Genomic DNA, 11,333 nt, shown 5'->3' with positions numbered 1-11,333 from the left:
GTTTTAAAAATAATTGGCCTTGGTAATGAAATTTCGCACTTCCACGATCTATTCCAGGGCGTTCATGTTTGCTCTGTACCAAATACTGACATCACGGATGACCCGTGAAATCAGAAAACTGTTTTAGAATATTTCGCTTCCATGTATTCCTATGGGCGCTAAGCCTATTTTTCACCCCCATTTGGCCAACGCTGGCGATAGAAGCGCCACCGCATCGTGCCTACGTCACAGATAGGTGTTGGTCTATATTAGCATGGTCGACACTGCACATAAATAATCTGCAATCATGTTCCTGTTCTACTTTCCCTCAAAGATTGATATGCGTTGGGGTAAGCTCCTCTTTTTTTTTTTCAGGTTGTTACCTTTATTGCTAAAGTGCGGAACGTATTTTTTCTTGCATATCGAAAGCATGCACGTGTCTGACGCACTGAATATATTTGTGTTCCTACACTTTTCAGCATTTTTTTGCAACAGGATAAGTACTGCATTATTATTTCTTAACTGAGCGAATGAAGAAGGTTCGGAAATTTGCGAGCGCGGCGATGTGCGTTGCTCTGGCTGTTAAGTGAACAAAGGTAGCTCTAGCGATATCCGGCTTCCTGGGGTGATTATGTTCGCTCCTTTGGTTACTCCTTGTATCTTTCAGTGCCGCTCTTTTACATACCAGTTGGGATATATCTACAGCACGCGGCAAGCGACCATAACATCCGCTGTCAGGTCGCGGTACCATAGGCAATCTCAACAAGCGGGTAAACGAACAACTGCATAACTGTGATTTTGATAACTGCGTCAGCTCTGTTGTACAGTGCTGTGACACAATGTGCCATCAATGGCCACTTGTACGGCGCACAATTTCAAGACATTGCTCGCGTAAAACAAACGCTCGGATGAAAATCTTATAGCCAAATCAAAATTAGTACGGCCAGTTATCAATAGGGCTGTGTATTTTACTGATACCAGGAACTGTATGCATAAACTTCCTAACCGAAAACGCATCAAACACGGCATTTTTGTAACTGTGGCATATTTGTACTGTAACGTCGTTTGCTGATTATGGGTTTTTCATAGTACTCCTATATATAACCACTTGACATATTTAATTGCCCATAAATGTGTCGCAGGGATATTTTACTTATACCAGGAACGCGTCTGCATAAACTTCCTAACCGACAACGCATCAAACACAGCTTTTTTGTACCTGTGGCATACGTGTATTGTAACATCATTTGCTGATTAAATGATTTTCATGAATTAGTACTCCTATATATAGCCACCTAACATATCTAATTGCTCAGAAATGTGGCGTAGGGATATTTTCCTCATACCAAGAACAGGTCTGCATAAACCTCCTAACTGAAAACGCATAAAAACAGCTTTTTTGTAATTTTGGCATGTTTGTACTATAACACAATTTCTTGAATAAATTTTTTTCATTGGGTATAATACCCTTATAGATAGCCAATTGATACATTTAATTGCTTATAAACGTGGCGTAGGGCTTCTTAAGTATCGCTAAAACAATGCTTTTTGGATAAACTAAAGAATGTAGTCGATGGTTTGACGGCATACCGTCTGGTCAGGAATCATGGTTGAAAATTTAATGGTCACTGACCAAGGTCAAAAAAATTAAAGACGTTTCGGAAACGCTACGGCTCCCTTGTGAACAAGGCAGCCGTAGCGTTCCCGAAACGTCTTTCGTTTTTTGACCTTGGTCAGTGACCATTAAATTTTCAAACTAAAGAATACTTTAAAATTACTAAAACTCGGCACTGTGTCTTCCTTGACCTACTAAACAAACGCACAGAGATAGAGAAAGAGTATACACATCGACTTTAAAAGCAGGATTGATACAGCATTATTGTATCGCATGGGTGAAGGAGCCACTTATAATCGAAAATAAACAAGCGATGGATACCAATACAACTATGGAGTTTAAGATAACGAAATTATAACAAAAGGAGCAATGAAAAGAGGGAAGTAGGGAAGAACAGATATACTCTACCACCAACTCTTTTTTTCTATATTTTTTATTGATTCAGCAAGTGTTTTCTTGTATCGAGTGGGCTCTTCGACTTCTTCATATCATTGGCTTGATTTTGCCAATACTGCATATTCGACTTGGTTAGAAAAGCATACATATTTAAGTGGCGTTTTATCTCTTCATGGCATGAACCACTCTTTTGACGTTTTGTATTCTAATCCTTGTGCAGCCCATGAAGTTGAACTTCTATACAAAGATTCCTCCTGATTATTGACTTTAGTGGTAAAGTCTAACTAATCGTATGATGTCCCTGTGATTTATTTTGTCATCTCAGTATTTTTGTTGTAGGTTTGATTTTTTTTTCTCATTTCTGATTTCGTATTCGATATGTTGGCTGTAAGTGGACAATAAAGCATAAAGGGGTAAAATTTTCTGCCCTGTGTTGGTCATAGCTATGACACAGTTGTGTTCGAGAAAACAAATAAATATGCACGTTTAATTATCGGCTCCGTGACACGGCATATAAATTCAAAAACACCATTTACACACGAGCAAAGCACACCAGGCCTTTCAAAAGAAAGGTTCTAGCGACACTTCTCTCCCGGATGTGGAGAAGAAACCAGGCAAAGCCTCGCAACGGTGTCCACGTGCAGCCTGACTGTTTCCAGCAAACATTTCCTGATTTTCGAATTAGCGAAAGAGCGTGGTCGGCAGGCACAGAAGACACGACGGAGCTGGAAAGGCAAGCACGGCTTGCACACGTGATAGAAGAATGTAGACCGCCTCCGTCTACATTTCAACAAGAGAAAAGCTGCCCTGTCCTGCAATTCCTGCGGTATATATTGGTCGGAGCAAAATCATGGACGTTTAGGATCAGTTTATGTGGCTACATGTGCTTCCTTTCAGTGTTGAATACAACATTCTACTTGTTAGCTGGCTGTTCTTTGAATTTCTATGAAATATTTTCGGTTACGCGGAGGTTTGTCATTTGGACTTCATCTGCTTCACTGTGCTTTTGTCGAGAATATAACGTGTTTCTTTACTAATATGTTGAAAATTAGGAATTCAGCTCTTAGTTTTGCATGTTGTTGTAAACTTATTTAAACTTATTTGTGCAAATCGGGAATTCCGCTAATCAAATAGGTTAATAAGTGTAATTAATTGTAGGTAGCTTAGCTGAATAGTATGCTCTTGAACAGAACTGATTTTCTATTGGTCGCATTCAACATAGATATTGAATCATTGAATTTCAAAGGTTCTATCTCCTTGTAAAATGTGCTATATTTTCTCCCATTTAAATTTAAGGTGGTTCGTAGAAAGTTGGCCAAAGTGATTATTTTGCTGTTACTATCTCTTGTTCTGTATGGTTTTGAAGTTAAGATAAGGGGGATTGTTTGCACTGATTGTAGTTTATTTTAATGCGAAAGTGTTATATTTCACGGTAGCATGAAACGCGGCAGCAGCATAAACAGGCCGAAATTAACCGACATGGAACTTCCCGCTTGGGCAGCCCTTTTAAAATGTGAATCGAACACACGAAGCTCTTTGACCCTGAGGCAGGCACGCTATTCCTATGCCAGCGTCTATTGCACTGAGCTCACGAGGATACTGCTGACAGGTTGCAATTGGTAGGTGGCATTGCCAGGCACCGCTCGGTGGACAGCTTGTGGCGTCATGAGACGAAAAGGCAGTGAAAAATTATTAGGAGTTGGGAGGGCCCCGCAGGTTGAGGTCAGGTGAGGTTACAAGCACTCTTCACGGCCTCAGCCGCCCGCTCCCCGGCCTGCGTGCCGGGGGCGGGAGATGAAGGGCTCCTTTTCGGTGGAAATAAAGTTTTCATTCATTCATTCATTCATTCATTCATTCATTCATTCATTCATTCATTCATTCATTCATTATCAGGAGTTGCCAACTTGTGTGCGTGGGTTCTTTTGTCAGCGGTTATGTGCGTGTGCGCGTGTGCGCGTGCATTCACGGCGCAAGCCCTACGCGGAAGTTTTTAAGAGGTTTTAAGGCTCAGAAATTTGCACTCGTTGATTCTTGCTTTGAGTAATTTTATTTCATCGACTACTTTTAATTCTACAAATGCATTGCACACGTCGGTGGTTGTCTACGACCACTTCAACTCTGGACAGCCCTGCACTCCCTGTAGGCTACCCTGACAGCTTCCGCCTCTTCGGCCTGAAAGAAAGAAAAAGCCAGGGCATAAAAAACCAAGCGCATTAACTGATGACCTCCTGCTTCCATATCCATTTTACATTCATGTGTATGTGACAAAAAAAAAATTAGCTTAGCTGCCATCTACCGCTAACAGGTCCCTTCTTCTTTAATGCTCATGTCTGCTGTTTTGTTTTATTCATCAATGATATCATAAGCCTGGACGACAAAGCTGCGATATGCTGCATATTTGCGCCACTTTCGCGAGCACTGAGCATGCACAAAAAAATAGATCGAGCGATCAAAGCTCTAGTACAGGCTCCAGTTGTAAAGTGTCTTATCTGGAAAATATGACTGAGGACATTATCTGGTGTCGAACACTGGTAGCAATGTTTTATGTCTTTTAGATGCTACCTGCTTTAACCCCCCCCCCCCCAAAAAAAAAAAAAAACAGTGAAAGGTAGGGTAGGTGCTACACCTAAATGAGGCCTTAAAATGAGAATGACACTCATAAAGAACAATATCAATTGAAACACCGTTCAAAATCATTTAACGCTTTTGATGAAAAGAAAATGAAGAGAGTACGTATATTTTATGGCAGATGATGACTTAAAGAGATGCAAACACCCCCAAGTTCCGCCAAGTAGAACCCGAATTAACGATTTACTCATGTCACGTACGGTGCTCTACCAACTAGGCTATGGTAGGGGCTCTCCATTGTCCAACTTTTGTGGGTAATTATATTGGGCCCAACTTGACCATGGCGGTGTTCACCGGTGCCACCGCAAGACTGTTCAGGGGCTTGTTCACCTGCTGTTCAACTCTACTCTTAATTATGAAGAAATTAATTCAGTTGTCGAGAGTGAACCGATTCTGACGACTGCCATTGGCGTATTTCTATCGGAGATTAATTCCACATGTTGGTCAAAAGCATGACGATTAAGTATTTCCTACATATCAGTGGTACAGCAGTTCCAACGCAGCAATGCGTATAATTTATAGGCTGAATGCGACAATTATGGAGTTTAACGTGTGACCGCCACGACACCTAATGATTGGATGCCAGCCGCGAGAAGCCGCCTCCATGTCGCATTTAGTGAGAGACAGTAAACCGAGTATTGCAGTATGGAGGCTGTTGGAAATTAACGTCTAATGATTCAAAACACAGATTTTTTATGGAAAGAAGCTCTCAAGTATCAGCATTAGCTCTACATGAACACTATGTTTTTGGGTTAAACCTATCTAGCGCAGTCCTCTTGCTATTGGAGGTGACGTATGCCGTAGCGGTACAGTTTGAATTATGGCTTTTTTGCTCATATTTTTACCTGACAGAAATGTTAATGGCGCTTCTAGAGGTAAATATTTTGTTAACACACGCACGAGATGCGAGACAACTTATCTACCGTCAGCAAGTCGGCTCTGAGAAAAAAGAAAGTAGTAAAATTGTACTCACTGAGAGAACTGCACCCACCGCTGCAGTCTAAGAAAGAAAAGAAAAATATTTATTCTTTTCATGCTTATCGAGTGACTTTGTTGCGCACACTTTTTGCACAGCGTTTCAATGTCAAAAAAAAATACTACTATTCTTTTTTTTTCAGAAAGATCGCATTATAGTTTGCTTCATTTTCAGAGCAACATAGACTTGACAGCTCATGGCTATTGGTTGGTGCCTTCGCTGCCCTTAAATTTTTAGGGTTGATGTTAATACATGCCACAAAACGCTCGCGTACTTTGGTTATGAAAAGTAGTTGACCTCGAAAGTCATTATTTTCTAGACTGTTCACACATACATACCGCTCTCTTTTGACGACTTATTAAAAGAAAGAATTTCAACGACGTATTAGAACGTCTTGTGTAGAAAGCGTTCTTGCCATGACCGCATTCCTTAACAAATGCTTTTCTCCCAATTAAAATCCTGCTACCCTGTTAAGCAGCTGTAATAACTAGTGTCGCATTAAGAGCGTGTCGTAGCCCTCAAAGGGTACAGTTCAAAGAATTGTTTCACCATAAACGCGGTAAGAAAGCTCCCATGTTTAAATATGTGCGTCTAAGAGCCAACTCCACCACACTGCAAGCGCGTAATAAAGACTGCAAACTTCAAAGTTACGCTGAAAGCTTTGCAGCCTTTGAAAAGCTTCAGAAAACGGGAGTAACGTTTTCGCCAAGAATGAAGCAATAAAATTACTGAGATCAAGTCACCTTCCAAGGGTGTCAAAGCAGTGTACTCACAAAATCGACGTCGGCATCACACTGCCTCCTAAGAAACTCGCCCACGTCGCCACCTTGACTGCGGATAACCTCCCGGGCCCTATCCGTCAGCTGTGAGGAAAACGATCACCAACATTAACGTAACTACATACGCTGCACCAAAAGGCCTCGCCCATGACACTGACTCAATCATGCGGTATTTGGAAAATCGAGCGTATTCTGTAAGCTCAGTTTCACTCACGCTGCACAAGAACCCCAGAGCACAAACCATCGGCCTAATATTGGTACATTGTTGGTAGAACACTGGTCTTAATTATGTTGGGCCGGACATTGCCAACATAGTACTTCAACTTCAATGAGCCAATGGGTTGTGCAGCCCGGGATTACAGCGTCTTTCCGCACAGCTAAGAAAGAGTGTTCTGCTGGAAACAACAAAGATTATTCATCAGAAGATATATTCCTGCGCGTTTCCGACGACAAAACGTTGTTACAGTGTGGCGCTGTCATTTGGAATCTTTTGCTATCGTGGCCTGAAGTTAAGACGTTCTAATGTTGACCCGAAGAACATGATTTCAATGCCGGCAACGGAGGAGGCGGTTTTTGAATGGAGACTGAAACTAAGGCGCCTTTCTATTGGCAATGTTATTAGTGACACCCAATTGGTGTCAAGAACACCAGTTGGTTGAAATTCCTGGAGCCCTCCGTTTTGGCGCTTCTCAAAGCGGCAATATATTCCGGGGCATCAAGATCTCTCTACACCAAACGAAGCCATTTGGCTTTTCTCCAAGTGTCGCTTCGTAGCGATACAAGACAACCCAGTAACCATACTAGTTCCAGGTTTTGCCATTCGCCTGTCTTATCTATATTGGCATTGACACTGCCCTCGTTTCGCGAAGGTCGTGCAGCCCAGTTTCCGCTGTGCTCTGTTTCTTAATGGTCGCTGCTTGCCTACGTCTGTGTTATTCAGCCTACTAGATCTACATCATAGTTACTAATGTCCAGCAATTTTAAAATGAATTTGGTTTGGTCAAGGACGGCAAAGTTGAGGGCTCCGGAGCATTACACGGCTTTAGGTTCCTTCACGTACGCTGACGTTAAAGTTGTACAAGAAAACCTTGCTTTCCACTACCATGTAAACGCGGCCGCCGCGGCTAGAGTCGAACCTGCATTCTCAAGATCCAGCGGGCCAGACCAGAAGTCACCAAAGAATGTGTGAAACTGTTTTGTTGTTGTTGTTGCCTACTTATTGTCGATGCTGTGTTTGCTTTTATTAGTTATGGTTACTTATATCCTTTGTTTTGAACTGTAAGAGACTGCACCATGTTGTCTGTTCGAAAATTGAATATCATGATTTTGTCTCTCATCTACAAGGTCTCCCTTCAGCCGGTACTGGCACTGTTCTCCGCTGCGCAGCGTACATAAAGCTAACGAGGCCATGTTAGGCGCCATATAGATCCTTTTTGCCTTGTGAACCTCAGCAGATGTAATAACAAAAACTCTCATGTACATGTGCATCGATTCTGCTGAAATAAATTACGTTTGAGTTCATTTCACAGCCATAATCACTCGGACACGGTAGCGATGCGGCTATCTGTTAAGTATTTAAGTTCTCAAAGTTCCGTTTAGTTTGTGGCTTTAGTCGCTTTTTGTATTCGTGTTTCACAACGAAGTCATGCGCCTCCACCAGAAGCTTGCCAGTATTCTATGTGGCGCATTCAGCAATGACAATTTTATGGTTAATAAACATCTGAAAACCAAAATCGTCTCCCCGATATAGCGAAGCCCTAAATCCTCTTTTCCTTGTACCGTTAGCAGGTTATTTCTCGATTGTCTTTGCAAGTCTAAGCTTGTTCGAGGCGTTGCCACACTTTGGTCATTACGTCACATTGGTGTCCACCTCCATATCCCGCACGGTTCCACAATGCGTATCCATATGGACCGCATTTTATTTTTGCTATCGACACCAGAAATTCCCATGTCCATTTCTGTCTGTCCCGTTTGAGGAAGAAGCTATTCGAAATACTGCAATTTTTTGTTAATCTCTGCATTTCAGGGGAAACATTGTGTTCTAATTCTTCGGGAGCAGTTTTAGAATGAAGAAAAGTAGCTTAAGCGTTGGTGCCGAAAACAGATGAAACATGTGTCGAGTACCTGGGAGTCAACTTTTTCTCCTATGCACCTCACAACGACGGTGATCTGGGCGTCCTCCAGGCCTGAAAAAGGAGGGGGGGGGGGGGGGGGGGGGGGGGGAGGCGGGAATGATTATATTTTTCGCGTGTTCATATCGCGTTATACAGAACTGCACTGCACTCAGACGGAGTTACCTACAGCCTGCGTTTTATATATGTCTGCGAAACATAGCTGCCAGTCTGTGTTTAATACACCGAGCAATTGGCGCAAAGTTGCCTAAAAAGTAAAGACCAATAGAAATGATCTTTGTACCCCTGAAGACTCAGAAACGACAGAGTGGCGATGTTCAGTTATAACTACATTTTTTATAAACGTTGGTGCATTACGGTATGTCGATGCCTTGCGTTCAAACCACCAGATATGCTATATCAGCCTCTCTGCAGTCGCGCAAAGAGAAAACGCTAGCTAGTGCTGGTGTCTTTGTTCCAAACGTATTTGGCACCGTTTAGGTACGAGGAACAGATTTTTTGTTTCCGCGCCAAATGGAACCCGCCGCCGAGGTAGCGCAGTGGTTACGGCGCTCGACTACTGTTCCTAAGGACGCGGGATCGAGTCCCGGCCTCTGTGGCCGCTTTTCGATAAAGGCGAAAAGCAAGGTGCCCGTGTGCTGTGCGATTCCAGCGCACGTTAAGAACCCCAGGTGGTCGAAATTTTCGGAGTCCTCCACTACGACGTCTCTCATAGCCTGAGTTGCTTTGGGACGTTAAACCCCACAAAACAACAACAACAACAACAACAGCCAAATGGAAATCAATATTTCAAGAACTGTGTGTTCCCAGAATAATTCTCCGCCATTTTCTTGTGGCAGATTTTTTGTCGTGTGCATTATCGAAGTTCAGAAATAACTTGCTATCATCTAGGTGTTAGCTACGCGCTTACTTTCGATATTGTTTAAGTTTCCAGCATATCAGCTTATTGTTGAACATGTTCTCCGTGCCTGTAAAAGATTGAACCATTTACTATCTTCATTTGGAGAGCTAACCATTTATAATTTTTTAGTTCTGAGTGTGCTGGTTAAGGAAATATTTTTCAATAAAATGGTATATTCCGGATTCGAGACATAACCAGAATGTTTTTCTTGTGAACGCGCAGAGCTTATCAGAGCAAGGTGTGTCTAGGAAAAAACCTTAATTAGGAACTTAGTGAAATTCCGAGATAAGCGGGCACCTAGGAGGATGAGCAGATAGAAGCTTCGGTAGTATAATTGGTCTTATTCATCCACGCATGCAAAAATCGTAGCTCATAAATTGTATCCGCATGGAATACGACCCAAATAAGGTTTAGAATTGCTCTGGTGAACAAAACACACTCAGCTTTAATCTAAGACCGGTGCCGGCATATTCTAAAATGGATGGGATACGTTCTCTTACCGCACAGTTCATGGGCACCCTTGACGGCGAAGGCACCGGTCACGACGAGTGCGCAGACTAAAAGCCCCTTCATTTTGGACAGGATTAAACTGCACGAGTAACCAACGAGAGAGAAAAACAAGGATTTCAAGAACGAGCTTGAATGAAGAACCCTGCGTTGACTTCCATTATATATATGAACGCGTTCTCCTTCCTGGCGCACTTGGTTAGAACTAGAAATGCTAAGGCAACCCTCGAATTGCGATCTTGAAATATTTTGCAATATTTGGCGTCCCTCGCTAGGAATCAAATATAATAAATAATTTGTACAATGAAATAATCAAGACAAAGAGGTTCTTATTTTGCACAGATAAGCTGGGCTTCAGGCAACAGGAAGCTCTGTCGCAACAATTATACGCATCGCGGCTTTGGGTCATCACTCACCTTCGCATTGCCTTTATAGTTTTGTCGCTGTTACTTCACTATCTTAACCCGGCCCTTTTCATCATGTTATAGGTGCCAAGAGGGGCATCCAGCACGCGATCATTGCGTCGTATTAGGGTATTAGACTCTCACCTCCTCCTCGGCTCCCCACCCGTTCCCTTCACCTCATTTTGCGGTTGGCTTCCTTGCCACTCGTTTCAGCTCACCCCACCCCCACCCCCTCTCCCCTCCTCCCCCGTGCAGCTATGTCGGATTTCCCGTAAAAGTTACACGGGCTACGGGCAATAGGCCTTGAGCGAAAACCCATGACTGCAAAGTCACGCAAAGCTTTCATTTGACGGCTTAGCGACCTTGTTTAGGTACACGTCGGCCACATAACTAAAGGCATGAAACTAAAACAGAATAAAAGCAAGGAAACGATAAAAAGATTGATGCGCTAGCAGAAGCTAGGTCACCATGCAGCACATGGAGCTATACTTTGCAATATCTGTGTTGCTTGCGAAGATTGTTCCTGTTTAAATCGCAGTCATCGATGTGCGGCCATATATAAATTAAGCCGTACTTAAAGAAGAAAGCAGGGCGTGAATAATTTCCGCTTCATTAGCGGTGAGTCGGCATGAGCGCATGATTGAATTAGTTGAACCGCCATGCTTCTTGATATGTGATGTTTTTTTTTATACACTGAATTCCCAGTCAATACCGAACAATATTGATGAACAAGCCAGGGTTTTTGAGAAAGCATCCGAAAATGCTTTCGCAGTCGTAAAAAAACTACAGAACTGTGTCAAGCATATGACAAAATATCCTGTAGTTCTGTCGTAACCATCAAATGTTTCTGTAGTTCTGTAGTACTTTTCTGTAGTTTTATAGTTTTTCTGTAGTATATTTCTGTTTTCTGTAGTTCTGTAGCACTTTTCTGTTGTAACTACAGAAATGTCTGATGTTACTACAGAATGTTTTGTTGTCACAAAAGGCTTCCCGTCAAAAACCGCACAGAAATTCTG

The 11,333-nt window shown here is 42.5% G+C and overlaps 1 protein-coding gene across 2 annotated transcripts; it reads right to left on the bottom strand.

The window, feature by feature from the left end:
- Positions 1 to 4,026: 4,026 nt before the first annotated feature.
- LOC146200347 (uncharacterized) lies at positions 4,027 to 10,022 on the bottom strand. Of its 2 annotated transcripts, XM_084592924.1 has the most exons (5): positions 9,907 to 10,022; positions 8,498 to 8,559; positions 6,368 to 6,457; positions 5,592 to 5,618; positions 4,027 to 4,162 (listed from the first exon to the last, which is right to left on the bottom strand). In XM_084592924.1, the coding sequence occupies exons 1-5, from the start codon at positions 9,977 to 9,979 to the stop codon at positions 4,103 to 4,105; spliced, it is 312 nt and encodes a 103-aa protein (XP_084449050.1). In that variant the 5' UTR covers positions 9,980 to 10,022; the 3' UTR covers positions 4,027 to 4,102. The 2 variants fall into 2 exon arrangements, with proteins under 2 accessions (XP_084449050.1, XP_084449051.1); XM_084592925.1 differs by lacking the exon at positions 8,498 to 8,559 and having other exon boundaries at positions 9,907 to 9,952.
- Between the last annotated feature and the right edge of the window lie 1,311 nt (positions 10,023 to 11,333).

The sequence above is a fragment of the Amblyomma maculatum genome, chromosome 2 (assembly GCF_055883805.1).
Source record: "Amblyomma maculatum isolate TAMU_Amacu chromosome 2, ASM5588380v1, whole genome shotgun sequence".
Taxonomy (NCBI): Eukaryota; Metazoa; Arthropoda; class Arachnida; order Ixodida; family Ixodidae; genus Amblyomma; species Amblyomma maculatum.
This window is presented reverse-complemented; position numbering and strand designations above follow the sequence as displayed.

What these genes read in the sequence shown, in the direction of transcription:
- LOC146200347 (XM_084592924.1), bottom strand. Translation starts at nt 9,979, where the DNA reads ATGAAGGGGCTTTTAGTCTGCGCACTCGTCGTGACCGGTGCCTTCGCC. An exon ending in GGGTGCCCATGAACTGTGCG is followed by an intron (nt 8,560 to 9,906) that starts GTAAGAGAACGT and finishes CTCCTTTTTCAG; the next exon opens with GCCTGGAGGACGCCCAGATC. An exon ending in CGGTGGGTGCAGTTCTCTCA is followed by an intron (nt 4,163 to 5,591) that starts GTGAGTACAATT and finishes TCTTTCTTTCAG; the next exon opens with GCCGAAGAGGCGGAAGCTGT.